The sequence below is a fragment of the Melopsittacus undulatus genome, chromosome 5, assembly GCF_012275295.1.
Source record: "Melopsittacus undulatus isolate bMelUnd1 chromosome 5, bMelUnd1.mat.Z, whole genome shotgun sequence".
Classification (NCBI taxonomy): domain Eukaryota; kingdom Metazoa; phylum Chordata; class Aves; order Psittaciformes; family Psittaculidae; genus Melopsittacus; species Melopsittacus undulatus.
Genome location: NC_047531.1, coordinates 26928449 through 26946348, shown reverse-complemented (window position 1 = coordinate 26946348; position 17900 = coordinate 26928449). Strand labels below are relative to the sequence as shown.

The 17900-nt window shown below is 36.8% G+C and overlaps 1 protein-coding gene across 4 annotated transcripts in view; it reads left to right on the top strand.

The window, feature by feature from the left end:
• CPNE8 (copine 8) overlaps positions 1-17900 on the top strand; it is a 97784-nt gene that overhangs the window by 67316 nt on the left and 12568 nt on the right. For 2 of the 4 annotated variants that reach the window (XM_005148418.3, XM_034063215.1), the window contains exons 12-16: positions 3216-3269; positions 5953-6014; positions 14979-15025; positions 15657-15838; positions 17295-17422. In XM_005148418.3, coding sequence (XP_005148475.1) covers positions 3216-3269; positions 5953-6014; positions 14979-15025; positions 15657-15838; positions 17295-17422 — 473 coding nt within the window. Of the gene's footprint in view, positions 1-3215; positions 3270-5952; positions 6015-14978; positions 15026-15656; positions 15839-17294; positions 17423-17900 lie in introns of those variants that run through there. The other 2 variants (XM_034063216.1, XM_031048337.2) reach the window with 2 other exon arrangements.

Sequence of the window (17900 nt, the reverse complement as noted above, 5' to 3'; positions counted from 1 at the left end):
GCTCCCAAACATGAGCAATGGTCATATGTGCCATCTGAAAAAACAGGAAAAAATCAGCTTTTTCCACCAAATCTGCCTTTAACATAGTCTTGTTAGTATGACCTCTTTCAAATTAGCAGCTAATTTGCCTTCAGATTATACTGCAGGTAATACAAGTGCTTCTGCTATGTGATGCCACTTGGTGACTTGTAGATTCATATAGGCTGTAGCTGCTTTTGGGGCAGTTGCATAACTAGCTGTCTTGATGACTGAACTTCTATTCCCTCTTTGTCCATTCTGGCAGGAGAGCCTATTCCTGAATTTATACTCATGTGTCCAGGTTGGTAAAACTCCTGACCTGCCTGGCTGCATGATCTTCATTGGTGCAATCATAATCCCATGACTGGAACTTCTTTCAAGTTCTGCTTCTCCCAAGGGTGATTCAGATGTAATACAAATCCAGCTAATTAGTCATGGTCATCATGGTAGTTTTATTTCAAGACCTCTTATGTCCCTCAAAGTAAATACTTAAGACTTCCTTCTGGTTTGCTTTTTGAAGTATTTAAGTCAGTTTCTGTATTTGTGCCATGAATTCCAGTGTCACCCAGTTTGCATGCACAGTGTCTCTCTGAACAGAACTGTGTTTTTTGTTCCTCATGGAATGATATTCTTGCTAATAATGAGAAGGCAGGCCTACGTGGATGTAGCCTGGGTTTTTTTTTCCTGTATGGTGTACAGATCTTTGTTAGTCCTTAAGCTATCCTTTAATTGGTCTGGGACTACTGCCATTTAACTTCAGTATTTTGTAGAATTTCATGTTTCTAATATAGGTGATCACATGTAGGATGGTTTAGGCAAGCACTAATGCAAGGCAGGGAAATAGGGTGCTCCAATTATGTACTGCATTATATTTAAGAAATGATCAAAGGTTCTACTGTGCAGAGGAGGACAAAGGTAACTGAAAGCCATGGGGGTTTTTCATATTTAGATCCAAGATCAACCCAGAGTTACTGTGGTTTCCTATGGATAGTGTTGCAACACAGATTACTGTATGCTGTGAAAATGTCCTCTCCTGTTGTATCACTGACATGACTTCTGCCCTACCAGGAATACTGTGTCCTAACATCTTAATTAATTTTGCCATTTCTTTAATATAATATCAGTATCTCATTCCCATTAATAGCATCCATTTCTTGAGCATCTTATGTTTGTCTCCCCACACTGCAATCCTCTGTACTTCGGTGTTGCTTCTACTTGATCTGTCTTTGCAATATCAGAACAAAAGAGACTGGACAAATTCTTTCTTAATTGTTTTGCCTTTACAAACTGACCCAAGGCAGGTGAAGAAATTGGTAGGAATCCCATATTTTCAGATTAGAAACACTGCTATAGTAAGCTCTTTTCAATTGAGGTTTTTTTAGAAGGTCAGAGTTCATGTAGCTTCCTAGGTTACTGCAGGGGTGTGAGACTTTGGTTTATTTATAGTTACCTGAAATTTGAGAAAACAAAACAAACAAAATATATTAAAAAAAAACACCAACAAACAACACAAAAACCCCACATCAATATTATAGTAATTGTAGTACCTGGAATTACATGAGGGAGATCAGCTGTCACTTAATTCATCTTTGATCAAGTACATGCCTTGTTTCCCATGATATTTCAGTCCAAGCTCTAGTGCATTTCCTAGCAATTCCCAAGCAACCAATTATCAAGTTACTTGAAGCAGAAAGTTCAGATGAATCTCCTTTTTGGCATTTACTGACTGCTGGCAAGAAATATGGTGCTAACTCAGGCCTGACCACTGGGTTCTGAAGAGCTGTGAATGAAGGGCCACAGGGCAGGCAGGCAGTCTGTTACCTTCATCTTCCTCTTCTGAGCAGTTGTCAGCAGGAGTCACTTTCTGCATAAGATTGTGGTTCAACAAGAATTGCTACATTGTTAATAAACCACCATTGCAAAGATTTAATCCATTGCTTACCAGTCATACTGTTAATAAGAGAAACGGGTTACCTGGGTTTTTCTAAGTATTAAAGGGTTTATGGAGGTGTAAGGCAGTAAAAGCTGTGATGGACACTTAATAGATAATTGTGTGGCATACTGGAATTAAAGAGTCACTGTCATTTAGCCTGTTTGGGAAGACTTCAAATGATAGTTACCTCTTTCTGCCTTATTGTGTTTCACAGGGAATTTGATCTTTAAATGTAACATCATTTTGCTTTGGGGGAGAGAATTTTTGGAGGACATACATTACAATTTTTCCCATTTTCAGGCAAAATTCTTGAAATGTTTTACAGCAGTTAAGTGACTAAAGTTTCAGTTGGGAATGTTTTCATTCTTTGTCATTCACAGAACATCTGTGAGTATCTTACACCAAAACTTGGCAGTAAGCCACAAGGATTTGAGTTTCCTGGTTATGTAGCAGATCATGGATCAATGTAATTAACAAAATAATATTTTGCTTCCAAATTCCATGCACTATTTTGAAAAAAGCAAGAGTACATTTTAATATGTATGTAATAAAACTGACTGAGACCTGCCTTTGAATGGGAAGGGAAACAATTTTTGTTGGTGACTACAGTGAGAAATCTCATAGGCATTGGTTCTGTGAAGACGCTTGAGTATGGGGAGTGCACAGACCCCCCACAACTCCTGTACATTAGTAAGGTGGTGATCTGTGCCATTTTCATGAAGTTACTGGCTAGCTTTCATTCAGGCATGTATGATCTGTCCCCTCAATTGCTCTTTCTGTCAGCCAAATCCTGTTGCACCAAATACAGAAACTAGGAGCAGAACAACAACTCTCATGTTTCTCAGATAATACTGAGAAGATGGAAACAGATTGACCAGAATGTGAAGAGGTACATTGTGAGATGGAGAAGTTGTGACATAGTATACTGAAACACTGGAATCAGGCATGCAGAAAAATGCAGAATCTTGTGAAAGTTCAATGAAGTGTTTCACCGAGTACTCAGATTTAAGGAACACTGTCACCTCCGTTTCGCAGGTCCTCTATTAGTCAATAACAGCACTGGCTTACCTAGCAGGTACCATGAAGGTAAATTCATTGGTTTGCAAATATGCTTATATCCCATCATTGAGGTGCTTAAGTAAACAGGATGCTTAGTGTATTTAGAATCCACTAAAAATAGACTATTTTCTGCATCAAAAATATCTTAGCACCTTATGTTAAATCATTAATCATACTGCTTTAATATTTGTATCTGTGTTTCTAGGTAATAAATCCAAAGAAAAAAGGAAAAAAGAAAAAGTATGTTAATTCTGGAACAGTAAGTAAATCTGTTTTATGTTACTGGATGTTTTTATCTTGAAATGAGTGTAATTGACTTGTAATTTAACAGGATTAGAAGAGAAGCTTCTGTGAAGGCCACAGCAATAAATTATTTACTGTTATACAGCATTCATTTCAGATTTTTTTTAATTTAAAGAGTCTAATAAAAGTTCTGACCAAGTGTGCAATGAATTCCAAAATAAATTATACTAAAATTTCAGTCAAATTTCTGAAATTACTGGACTATTTACCTGAAACATAGGTGGACTTTCAGAAGTCAGTTTTCTTCTTAAATTTAGCTGCTGAGTTAGCATCAGTAAAAGCTAATGTGCTTAGCATGGCTAAACCAAAATGAGTCAATATTTTTTATTACCAAGGAGTTTTTGTAGATTGATGTTAGAAGATCTGTTAGTTCAGTTTGGGATGAGGGTTTAATGTCCCGTTGTTCATATTCCATAGTCTGTTTTATGAACCATTAGCAATACAAATAATTCCCAGTTTCTCAGCTTCCGTGTTCTGGCATCCATGAAGTTCAAACTATCATTAAAAAAATGAAGATAAATGTTGAAGAATTGTATATTGCAAAACTAATCACATGTAAGATAGCGTTTTTGAAACATCCAGCATGTGGCGGGGTTTCCACTTGAACAGTTCAGTAGGGCTACTTTCACTCTGAACTCTAGCCTAAAAGGAATATTTTGTCATTCTCAAAGCTTGTATAAGTCTGTTCATCAGTATGAAAATAAACAGTTACCTTGTACCTCTGCTTTTAAATTGTAAAAAATAAGCATAAGCAGCTTGTCCATGAACAGTTCCCATTCAAGATCTGATTCATTAGGTAACTTTTTTTCTTACATATTCCTTTTGCTACATTTTAGTGTGTTTAAAGTTCTGTTATGCTAAATCAGTGAGTCAGAAACTTATGAAAAATTGCTATTTTAAATCAATACTAAAAGTAAGTGTACTCAGAATGGTATGAAATCTGGCTTAGGGTACAAGAAAACAAAAAATGCATTTAGATGTTCAATTTTCCTGTTGAATTTGGTTTGAAGTATTTTAACACCTTCATATGTATCTGCATTTGAAAAAACACATTTTAGTCACATTTGCGCAGACAGAATCAACTGTGTCTTGTTAACCTTTGTCTCAAATTACATGGAAATTTCCAGTAAACAGTAGTTAGCAATTTTCTTTGCTCTTTCCTTCTCTATCAATGTTCTGTTGGTTTTGTAATTTCTTTTCTTTATCAAGTCCTTTTTGCATCCATTTGCCCAAACTTCTGTTAGTCCTTCAGGCTTCCCTTCTGCTTCTCCAAATTGTCACTTTCCTATGTGTTTGCTTGCAGGTTTTTTTTCTCTTCCCATCATTAATCCAAGATATTCCTTGTCCTACAGTTTTCTAAATTTTCAAACCAGGCACCATCATTATTCTCTCTAATAGGAGCTGGCTTTTGAGAACTTTAAGTAAAGTGAATGTCTATCACTGACTGTTCTCTCACTGCTGCTTTTAAGGACAGTGTACATACAGTAACCATATCAATTAATTATTACTTAAGGGGTCATTTTAAATTCAGACAGCCAAAATGACATACTAAGCAGAAATGTTTAGTTTATACATTATTAGTTTTGAACAATGCCAAGCAGTGAAATGTAGAATCACCATATAAAACTTGGAACACTGGTATTGTCTGTATGGAAGTAAACACTTTGGCCAACTTGAAAGGGTGTTGTTTGTTTCCATTTTTTACCATTTAAAATCAGATTCACTGAAAACATTTTCTGTAACTAGTTAAGAACAAGATGGCCAACTGTAATTACAAATGAACCATTAAAATGACTGTGTCCAGTGAGAAATCACATAAAAATTTCAATCTTATATGCAAGACTATGCTACTGATAGTCTGGTGAAACCATATATATATATAACTATATATATGGTCGTCTGTTCTCATCTAGAAGGGTAATTTGATGGTTTTAAACTTTGCAAGTCACTAAGACTCACAGAGAACCTGTGACAAAGAAAGTAGGATGGAAAGCAGAATTGCTACCTGTAATCTCATTCTGAGTCCAAATTTACAACATAAGATTTTTTCAGGTTTTATATTTTGCTGTAATTGGAGGCAAATCAAATTTCATGACAAACTTTCACAACTTTTATTCCATGTGTCATTATCAGTGAATTTGCTTTGATTAATTACTTAGGCAGTTTTCATTGACTGCCTGTGCGCTTATGAGTTTTGTGTCACTTTGTGGATGAAACAAAACTAATTTAAATTCTTCGTTTAATAAATGATGTGCAGTATATGAAGATCTTAAATACTGGATCTTTTCCATTTGAGTTTATACTTCTGGGGCTCAAGTGCTGAAAATGCCAGTAACACGTTTAGACCACTGCCCGTGTGATCAGAAGATGTGCATGTGGTAAACTGCTGTGGAACGCAATCTTCTATACCTTAAATGTGGCTTAAAAACTCAACAGCAAACAATTGTAGTAGACTTCCAAATTTGCCTTTCAGGGACTGCCTATTGAAATGGTTCAATTTTTTTTTAATCTTCTTTATTCCTTAATATTGTAGGAAATTTTGTCATAAGGACAGAGCTCCAAAAACATTGTGCTTATGTCTCTACTTGTTCAACTGGGAAATGACAATTCATGTCTGACTCTCTTTTATTTGCTTTCAGGTAACATTGCTTTCCTTCCTAATTGAAACAGAAGTTTCATTCCTTGACTATATTAAAGGCGGGTATGTGATTGGCAACAAACCTTTCTTGTTTTCACAGTCTCAATGTAACTCACTAACAATTTGTGTATGTACTTTGCATATGATGACTCTGAGTAATACCTGTAAAGAGATGTATAGTTTCCTCATTTTAGAGGCTGTCCTTTGCTACATAAAACCTGCAGTTACTGATGTAAGTTAAGTCATGGAACTTCACTTAAAATGTTGGAATCGGTGTTAGTACTAAAACACTGAGATTGAGTAATGACCTCTGATCAGCCAGTGAAAGTTGGATTAACTGAAAGGGAATTACCTAGATACTGTAAAATTAGTAAAATGCTTGTTTAGTTCTTGTGATTACACTGACCTTTGGTGTATTTAATATTGGCATTTATTTAGAGCCTTTCCCTTTCAAAGGTATTTTTTCAATACTAATTATGTAAAATTTATAACACGTTCAATTTCTCATTTATTGTCATTTTCCCAAAAGGGAAGTAGAGACAGAAGCATCGCATGGCTTACCCTAGAGCATGCGTAGGTTGAATCTCAGGAATTCCTCAGGCTCTTAACCTCCCTGCCAGAACATAGTTCTTCTCTATGATATATGAAAATACTTTGTTACATGTTACTAGGCACTTAGTATGGATTTTTGAGGCATACTGTCTGAATGTACGTCCCACATGTATTTTAAAGTATTGATTACCTGTGAAGAAAAATGTTACTATTTTTGTGCCAGTCTTCAGCCAGGCTTCAGGTGAAATGAAAAAGAGCTCCGTGTTGTATTTTGGCCGTAGCAATATAGGGCTTTGACTGTTCCCAGCAGTGGCACTTCTGTGTGCCTGTTGTGGACTTTTAACAGAAGCAGAAAATGGCCATCCATCCATGTTTACCAGAAATTTGTACTGAATGAAGTATATGCATGCACAAATGCACGAAGAAACAGTTTTACCTCTGGTGTTTTGTGAAGCATGTTGTACATATTTGCCACAACCATCTTATCCACATTCATTCAATATTCATCTCTACAAGAAGAGTATGTATAAGGAACTGAAGAATTAAGTTTTATATCTAAATTTGGAAAGAAAAAGATATGGTGGATGCATTTGTAATCTTTTTAGAGAGATTTAACGCATTTCTCACTGAGATGTTACAAGTTAATAAACCTAATTATAATCTTTGGGAAATAGTGGGAAACAGGAGAGGTGCCTGAGGATTGAAAGATGGCAAATGTCACACCAGTCTATAAGAAAGGCAAGAAGGAGGACCCAGGTAATTATAGACCAGTCAGCCTTACCTCCGTCCCTGGAAAAGTGATGAAACAACTTATTCTTGACTCCATCTCTAGGCATATCAAGGATGAGGGGGTTATTAAGAACAGCCAACATGGTTTTATGAGGGGGAAGTCATGTTTGACCAACCTTATAGCCTTCTATGAGGAAGTGACTAGGTGGAGGGATGATGGTAGAGCGGTAGATGTGGTTTTTCTTTATTTCAGTAAGGCATTTGATACTGTCTCCCACAGCATTCTCATAGATAAGCTAAGGAAGTGTGGGCTTGACGATCAGGTAGTGAGGTGGATCAAGAACTGGTTAAAAGGAAGAAGGCAGAGAGTTGTGGTCAATGGCACAGAATCTATCTGGAGGTCTGTGACTAGTGGAGTCCCTCAGGGGTCGGTGCTGGGACCAGTGCTGTTTAATGTCTTCATCAACAACCTGGATGAGGGAACTGAGTGTACCCTCAGCAAGTTCACTGATGACACTAAACTGGGAGGAGTGGCTGACACACCAGAAGGCTGTGTTGCCATTCAGCGAGACCTGGACAGGCTGGAGAGTTGGGCAGGGAGAAACTTGATGAAATTCAACAAGGGCAAGTGTAGAGTCTTGCATCTGGGGAAGAACAAACCCATGTACCAGTACAGGTTGGGGGCTGACCCAAGGAAAGGAGTGAAGGGGAAAGGGACCTGGGGGTCCTGGTGGATAGGAGGATGACCATGAGCCAGCAATGTGCCCTTGTGGCCAAGAAGGCAAATGGCATCCTAGGGTGCATTAGAAAGGGTGTGGTTAGTAGGGCAAGAGAGGTTCTCCTCCCCCTCTACTCTGCCTTGGTGAGGCCGCATCTGGAATATTGCATCCAGTTCTGGGCCCCTCAGTTCAAGAAGGACAGGGAATTGCTTGAAAGAGTCGAGCGCAGAGCCACAAAGATGATGAAGGGAGTGGAACACCTCCGTTATGAGGAGAGGCTGAGGGAGCTGCATCTCTTTAGCTTGGAGGAGAGGAGGCTGAGGGGTGACCTCATCAGTGTTTACAAATATGTAAAGGGTGGGTGTCAGGATGATGGAGCTAGGCTTTTTTCAGTGATATCCAGTGGTAGGACAAGGGGCAATGGGTGTAAATTGGAGCATAGGAGGCTCCACGTTAACATCAGGAAGAACTTCTTTACTTTAAGAGTGACAGAGCACTGGAACAGGTTGCCCAGGGGGGTTGTGGAGTCTCCTACGTTGGAGATATTCAAGGCCTGCCTGGACAAGTTCCTGTGTGATGTACTCTAGGTTACCCTGCTCTTGCAGGGGGGTTGGACTAGATGATCTTTTGAGGTCCCTTCCAACCCTCGGGATTCTGTGATTCTGTGATTTACATTCTGTAGACAAATAATAAAAATTTTGATTACAAATAATACTTAGTTGTTCTTACTGATATTTTGTATATATCTCTGTAACTGCAAGTCAAAGAAGACCTATGGTGATAATTACAGTTCAAGATTTTTTTCTGCTCTTTTATATAAATAGAATATGATTCAGCAGAATGCTCTGTGCTTTAAAGTATGAGCAGAGCATCAATACTTATTGTTTGATTTTTTCATATAGAATCTTGTTTAGTGATTCATACCGTTATTTGTGTGTACATGCCAGGGAAAACTGTAGAAGTACTTGTATAAAATGTTACCTTTCTGCAACCTATACAGTTTTATAAACATGACTAGGAGGCTGAGACTCAGACTCATTCTCTTGGTTTCTCTCTCCCTTCATTTATCTCATTTAATACTACTACATATCAGTTGCAGTACAGTTGGCAGATTATGAGGGAAGGGGGAAGAGAAGATTTCATCATTAATCAGTCTGTTTTCCCATCATGTCCTCCAAAATTGATTTTTTAATTCCCTGGTTTTCTTCCATTTAGTTAGGCAAGAAAACACTGATTCTGCAATAGGCACAATATTGAATCTTTGGTAAATGAATGCTTGTGAAATACTTCATGTTCAGGACTTTCATTGTAATTGATTTGAGGTGTCTAGAAATAATATTGATTTAATGGAAACCTTGACAGCTTTAACGGCAAAAAATTGGGAATACAGGCTTAATTTAATTTGTGGTTTGAGTCTGCATCTCTTTAATTGGGATATTCCATTATCAATATCATAAATATTACTTGGTTGTGTTTTTTTTAAAGGTCTGAAGAATTAAATAGAAGTTTGTCCATAAATTCTAATTCCATTTTACCACACAACACTGGATTTTATAGCAGTGTAGCAGGAAAGAGGTGGATGTCTCTTTTGCATCCACCTTACCTCTTAAGAATCTTACATCTTACTAGCTGGTGTTTGCTTACATCTTGATACTTAATCACATATTTTACCACACTGACCTTCCCACATTTAAACTAGGCACATTGTGCTAAAAATTGATGTATATTTCAAAGTCTGTTTTCTCCTGCCACTTAACCACAGGAAAACATATTCCTGTCAAAATACCTCCAAATATATGGATACGGTCAGGGATGCAAGGTATAAGGCCTTGAACAGGAGAGCAATTGAAATTATCTTGATTTGCAGGAATGGCTGTCAAACAGTTCATAATCTGCTTGGTTTTGTTTGGAAAAGAAACCAGGAGGCAAAAAGTTGCAAGACTCAGGACAGAAAGGATATTTCTGTGCAGAAGTTCCTAGCCTCTTTGACTTAAATAGGGTGTGAACTACCAAGTTACTCTCTAGGCATCTAAATCAACGAAATTCAGTAAGCTGAATCTTTGTGCATCTCAAAAATATTGTCATCTCTTCTGTCCCAGATTAGTGGAAGAGAGGAAGAAATGTTTTCCTCCAGTCCTGTTAAAAGCCTTTCCCTCATCCAGGTTTTTGGAAATGAACACTCACACATTGTTTAGACTCTGAGGGCTTTGGACATACATTTTTAACTGAACTCTATTTAATCATTAATGGTCAAATGGAAATTTAGAACTCTTTTCATGACAGCTATTTCCATCCAACCACTACACCATATAATGTAGTGGCATGCATATTTGATGTTCAGAGCAGACCTCCTGTGAGATAAATTTATGAAGCAATGGCTGCCCTAACTACACTTTTTGGAGGCTTTACCATATATCTCTTGTATCCTTGGAGAATAATAAGGAGTAATAAGACTATATAAGAGCATGGTCTTGTAGAGTCTTTGTCAGAAATATGTTCTCTAAGTTGATACAGCATTTGGCCAAACAAGAATCTGCAAATGGGAAATTATAACTGTCACTGGGGACTTAAATACCATGGAGAGGATGCAGCCTGTTGGTAGTGTTACTTACTCCATTAGCTCCACTGTAGAGTTCTGCACAGTAAGTGGTCCTCAAACCTTCAACAGCTCCCCCCTGCTAACAGACCAGCTGGTGGTCACTCTGAAGCCACAGGAGGAAATACGTATTTCCTTCCAATGTACTGTTTAAAACCCCCTAATTGTTACAAATGTTATCAAGACTAATCAAGTGCTACATCCAGACTTAGTTTGTTCCCTTATGTATATCAGTGATGGTAGAGTTGTTATTAAAAAGCAACAGGTTTTGACTTGCTTTCCTAAAGAAACACACAAAATTGCTACTCTGTCACTATGAGGTGAAGATTACTGTTTCTTTTAGGATATTTTCTCCATTTTTCATGGTAGTATAGGGTAAAATCACCTGTCCAGGTAGCAAATAGGCCATGTCTTTCTATACCAGCTAAATACTGGCAGAGCAGTAGTGAACTATCCAGCTCTGAATCCATAAGACACATTGCTCTGCTTGGATACTTTGCTGTAGTTCTCCCTTGAGGTGGGACATGAAGCAGCTCAGCCTGCCTAGCCAGGTGTCAGTGTTTTAGCAGCTTCTGTGCAAAGCCTAATGACCTTGCAGCATCACTCATGTAGCAGGTGTCATGAGCTTTTAGTGTAGCTCCTTGGAGAACAGCACAACTGGAAAAGCAAGGCCATAACCTTAGACAAAGAGTTGTCCTTATCATAAACAGAAGTTGTGTTCTCTTGATGTGTTTTAAAATTTGCATCATTAAAAGGACTCCAATTTTATAACCTTTTTTAAATTTTGAATGTTTTTAACCCAAATTAAGGAATTTTCAGCTAATGTCTCTTATACAAAGTACATTAATCAAGACTGCTATTTAAAAATAGGTAATTATTGTTGAAGAGTAATAGGTTAATAATAGCAGTAACTTTAAAATATGTAGTTGATGCAAACTAAGATTTAGTGTATTAAAAAGAAATAAAACGTAGTAGGAATAAAAGCAGGACAGTGGACTTTCAGCTGTATTCATTACATGTAATTTGGTTCTAGAATAATATGTGTTATCATGAAAACACTTCCAGATTAATTTCCCAGTCATCCCATTTGGCTTCCAATGTAGTTATATCTGATGTGTTCATGATACACAGCTTTAAAATTAGCCTTTCTGGCTTAAATTTTAGTTATGGCTGGTTAATTGTTTCAGTCTTGGTGAAATGGTAAAGGAATTAATAGTTTTTCTTAAAACACATTCACAATATTACATCTGCTTTTGAAAATATTTTTCTAATGGTGTTAATTTGAAGTTAAATTGTTTGAAAGACCCAGCTTTGTGTTCAAAAAAGGTTTAATTGCATTTTGATAATTTTGACTACAAGGTTGACCTGTGTTTTATACCTTTTTGCAATTTATTATTCCTTTCCTCAGAGGACACTGGTGCCTTGTGTAACTTAGTATTCCATGTCTCTTTTTCCATGAGATCATGTTCAGATGGATGTTTCTGGTATGGAATCAGAATTCTTTAGGTTAGAAAAGATCCTTAAGATGGTCAAGTCCACCCACTAATCTAGCACTGCCAAGTCTACCACTAAACCATGTCCCTAAGGGCCATGTCTACACGTCTTTTAAATACCTCCAGGAATGGTGACTCAGTCATTTCCCTGGGCAGCCTGTTCCAGTGCTTGACAACCCTTTCTGTGAGGAAACCTTTCCAAATATCCAACCTAAACCTATCATGGTACAACTTGAGGCTATTTTCTCTTGTCCTATTGCTTGTTACTTGGAGAAGAGACTGACCCCCACCTTGCTACAACCCCCTTTTAAGTAGTTGTAGAGAGCGATCAGGTCTTCTTTGAGGCTCCCCCATAAATATGTTGTGTGATACATGAAACAAAACGGTCATTGAAAACATAGGCAATCATGGTTTGCAGGTTTGCCTCAACAGAGTTTTGGGGCAACAGAGTCTTGTTCTACCTTTCATGGTTCTCTGTAAGCCATAAATGACGTTCTCTGTGGTCATGGGTCCATAATGCAAATGACAGCTTTATTAAGAGTAGGATCTGGTTTTCTGAACTATATAGGCATTTAATGCCATTTTAGACTTCCAAAAATTTCCATGGTGCAGTAAGTACACTGTGATCTTTTAAATAGCATTAAGAAGCTATATTTAGGAAACTGGAATCTAATCTATATACAGTCATCTATAAATTGTTGACATCAAGTAGTTGGTTGAAGTTCTTGCATGTTTTCTGTTGCAATATTATCAAAATGTACATGCAGATGGGAGCAAATTCTAGAGATGTAGACATCTGTTTTGATCTTATTTTATATCATGATTTTTATAGTTGTCAAGCTTGCAGATACTGTGATTACATACACCCTTATGCTTGGACAAAAATCATCCAGATTATAGTGGGCTGTAAATGGGAAAGGGAGTTTTTCTAGTTTACCAGTTGGGTTTCTGTTATCTGAAGCAATATAATACGGATACACCACTTTCAGGAAAACTTCAGAAACCGATGCTGTCAGTCATTACCTATAGCCGCAGAACCTTTTTCTTTTTTGCCATTAAATATGGTTTTAATATTTTTCTTTTGTTAGCCATGTTCCTTCTATCTTTTTCTTCTTACTAATTGGATCAGAACGGCTGATCCAGGAAAATGGGTTTACAAATAAGTTTTGCTGTTCTTATGCTGAGGAAAAGTTGTTTGAGGGGTTTTTTCTTTCCTCATTGGAAAAATCTTCAGCACACTGACAATTTTTTGTACTGGAGGTACCTGACATAGAATGCTTGGAGGAGTCTTGTTTTACTCTTGAAACATTGCACCACACCAAAGCCCTTAAAATTTAAGTGCAGCCAGATTATAGCCCAAAAGCAGTTTTGCTTAGCAGTGCCCACAGGGACTCTAAGAATAAGTATAGAAGTGGTCTTGTATTTGACTTTTTTGTTGTTGTTTTTCCAAACCTCTTCTCACCTAACAAAGACAATTTGTCTGCACACTATAGTGATGGTGATAGAAAACTAGTTGATATGCATTTCTTAGGATCTTTATTCTTACAGCTGACAGTGCAGAAAGACATTGTGATTAACAAGCCACAGGGCCTGACATTTGAGAATGGAGCAAATTAAATCTGACTTGTCATGCCATTAAGAAGTTGTGGTGAAGCTACATAAAGCATAATGCAGAAACACTGAAGGTAAATTTCACTTACAAAGCTTAGGTCTTCTCAGAGATTGCAGCAGCGCTCACCATTGTCCATGTTGAGGCCACAGCATTTTTAGAAGTATTCCAGGCTGACCATGTTAATATCGTGAGCATTAGTAGGCTTTTACTACTTTTTGGAGACAGTCCACCCATAACCTAGCTTAGATTGGTTTAGCCTTGATCAGTGTGATAAAATGATTCCATGTTAGGATTTTTTTTCATACCCATCTTTTTGTGAAATAAACAGTATTTTCTCTGGGCACATCAGGTTATTTGAGCAGCAGAACCACTACTGCAGAGCCCGGTGTCAGATTGTTGATGTTTAATGTAAATGTACATGAGTTAAATCTGTTCATGAACTTTCAAAGAGCTTTAGTTTTTGCTCATTAAGTTCATTGTTGCACACACTAAGAGGCAGAAATTTTAAGGAAGATGCAAAAGACTCAATCTGAGCAAATTCATACAAGTTCTTTTTCCTGATAGAATCTTACTAGCTGAGTGATTATCCCCAGAATGACAGTATTTTGTCCTGAAGGAAGCTGCAGAACAGAACTGCATTTAATTGTATTGCTGCTCTGTAGAAGTCCATTAATGATTTTTTTTGACAATAAATCTATGCTAACAACTGATCCATCCACAGTAATGGCTTTATTTAGCTACTGCTCCAAATACAGATCTTTGTATTCCTGCTTCCAGATTTTACTTTTGTCTTCCAAGAATTACCTTGATACACTTGCTTGAAGTAGTGACTATGTTCATATGAAAAACAATCCACTGCCAAAACTTGTGATATCCCATCCACAGATTTTATGCATAGCATGATTTGAAACATGTTCTGATTGAAGACGGTTTTCTTAACGCTGAAAGGACCAGATTAGTAAAAACCTACTTCCCTTGTCAAAGTCTTCCATGACTAGGGCTAAAATATGCGCAAGGAGTAGTCAGTATTTCTGTTGAAACTGAATTAATAATGTTTATGGATGTTCATAATCATATTAAGGATTTAGGATTTTTCACAAACAATGAAGAAAAAGATGGAGTAAAGTAATAGTTTTCAGTATGCTAATAAAGTAGTGTTGTATAGCACTTGGCTGGAGCCTTATAAAAGAGGATTCTCAGTGTTTATTTCCTGTATTAGAAAGTCAATGTCCTACAGTTTGTCCACAAACAACCTTATAATCTCTTGTTTATTTTTCCACATGACAGTACAACTGTTAATAAGATTTGTATTTGCTTTTTCTACAGAACCCAAATCAATTTCACAGTAGCTATTGATTTTACAGCCTCAAATGGTAAGAAAAAAAGAAATACCTTGTGTATGTGTATGCTGTGTTCAGTTTTAAGTGTACATGTGTGTGCATATGTATCTGTATTCTGCTTAACATCATTGTGTTATTGCTACATATAAAATCGAGTAAGTAGGAGCAGTCTGAAAAATATTTGCATATTTTCTGATTATTTTTTTATTAATCATTTGGAACAAACTGGCTATTTTAGAAGACCCCATTGAGAGGGGCAAAAAAAAGAATTTCAGGTGGAATTACGGCGGAAGTGGGGCCAAGCAAGATAAGTTTTGACCTTCCTCCAAAGCTGCTTTCAGAATGTGATAATACTTCTGTAAATTTCATCTTAAAAGAGTATATCATGTTATAAAGACACAAATTCATGAATCTAATCACAATTTCTTGCTGTCCTTTCCATGCTGAAAAGCTTTACAGATACTACTTTTAACCTATTAAAAATGTATTCAGAACATTGCATTTTTACCTCATACAACCACAGTTATGTATCTATGAAATAAGTTCATTTTCTTTTCATGATCTTTTCTTTTCAATCTCTGCTCTCTTAGGTTTCTGTTATTTTTAAAAGAGAAAATTTTGAAGTGATTCAGTTTTAAAGTAAATCTGGCTCTTGCTCTGACAGGTAACCCTTCACAGCCTACTTCACTGCACTACATGAATCCCTATCAACTGAATGCCTATGGCATGGCACTGAAAGCAGTAGGAGAAATAATTCAGGACTATGACAGTGATAAAATGTTCCCAGCTCTAGGTTTTGGAGCAAGACTGCCTCCTGATGGAAGAGTATCACATGAATTTGCTCTGGTAAGTAAATAAATATCTATATATTGTTTGAATGTCTTTACTACGACAAAATTTTGGGTGTTAAGGTTGGAGTCTTAAGCAGTTACTGGACAAGTAAAGAACGGAGAATGTGCTAATTCTTCTGTATAAAAGACTCTTCCAAAATTTTTCACCATAGTGAAGTCACTGAGAAAAATCCAGAGCCAAAAAGTCCCTGTAGGCCAAAAATAGTCATAAATTTTTGTTCTCCTCTGAGTAGGATAAGGTTGCCAGAATTACAGCAAGTGTAGATATATTGGGGAAGTTTTAATTAGATAGCAGCAAAGACATGGCAGAAGACTGGTGATTGTAGATGTGTATTTCTTCAGTCAGCCTGTGCTAGAAAACAGTGGATAGTAATATTCCATGAATAGTCATTTAAAACAGGTGTAATTGCAGATATTCATTTGACTCACAGACTTTGGACTTCTGTGTAGCAAGTTCAAATATACTGATACATATAATCTTAGGGCTATTAAAACAGCAGACTTATTTCTGGCTACTTCAAGTTTTAAAATGTGTTTCTAAAATTATTTAATTCATGAGGCACTGTGGTGCTTTTACAGAGGAAAAAGTCTTTATTTCCTTCCTCCATATATAAACATGTATAGGTGTTTCACATTTAATGCTAAGCAGTGTTTTCAGTACTCTTTTAACGCTCTAGATCAATTCAATGAAAACCCCCTTTTACTTTTCTAGATTCTCAGGGAGGTATACTGTACCTTAGAGTAAGATACAGGAACGTTAAGCCAATGAGGTATTGGCCCCTGAAGGAGAGTAAGATGATTTGGAAGATTTTGAAGCCTTACTTGGATCATTTGTATGGCCCAAGATAGGTTGCTAATCTGCGATTTAGTTTATATGTTTGTATTGTTATCTGTAAATAGGTATCCTCATTATAGAGTCATTATGGGGATAGGCAGTAAAACACCTACCTCAAGAATTTACAGTTACAACCATGTCCGTGGGTTTCCAAAGAATAAGTTCCTTTCTTCATCTGTTTATACCAGCTTGAAAATCAATTTTCCAATGCAGAAACATTGATGTTTTTAAAGTAAGAGATCTTTGATCCTGAACTGCGTTTCTGAACAATATGCCAGTTTTACATCTGCCCTGTAATTCACAGCTTGAATGTGCACTGGAAAACGCTTGTTGCTGTTGATGTAACAGTTTAATTCCAGTTACGATGGTATTTATGCAGTTCCAGTGATTCAGACTACATATAACATGAGGCTGCTAGAACCTCCTTCCCTAGGCAGTTAACCCTCCCAGCCAGCCACGACACTGACATTAGCCACTTGTAGTAAAATCTCTGAATAGAACCTAGAATTCTTAGGTCGTTGCTGTTTAAAAATGTACTCTGGGTAGTGTTCACTAACCTACATCGGTTTTGCTTCGTAATTATTTTTAGTGATTAATCATCTCTTATTTTCATTAGAATGGAAACCCTCAAAATCCATACTGCCATGGAATTGATGGTGTAATGGAAGCATATTACAGGAGTCTAAAATCTGTACAGCTTTATGGACCAACAAACTTTGCCCCTGTAATAAATCATGTAGCCAGGTAAGCATCACAACAGGTACTTTGCAGAAACTTTTTATTATCATTATAACTATCACATATAAAAGGCTAACACCTATGTGATTTTCAGCATTTTAAAAGGTATTTACAGTTGTTTTGTTTATTCAGTCTAGCACAATTAACTTCTATCTTTGAGTAGCTTTGAAGACCATGTGCTAGTATTTTGAAGACTTTCATCACTGATTAAAAATAGATACAAGTGATCCAGTTGATCCATCCCATGTTAAAATCAAAATGAAAGACAGTATTCTGAGATCATTCTGCCATGTTCCATTTTTGCCTTTTGGAGCACAGAGTTTTTGATTCGCAGAAAAGACATAAACCTATCAAAAATTTTAAAATGCATATTTTTAGGCGTGTGTAGTTCTCTTAATCTCAAATGGCCAAATCATCAACAAAATTAATTGTTAATTCTACAGCCCAATGAAAATTAATCTGCAAATTCTATGGTGCAAAGAAT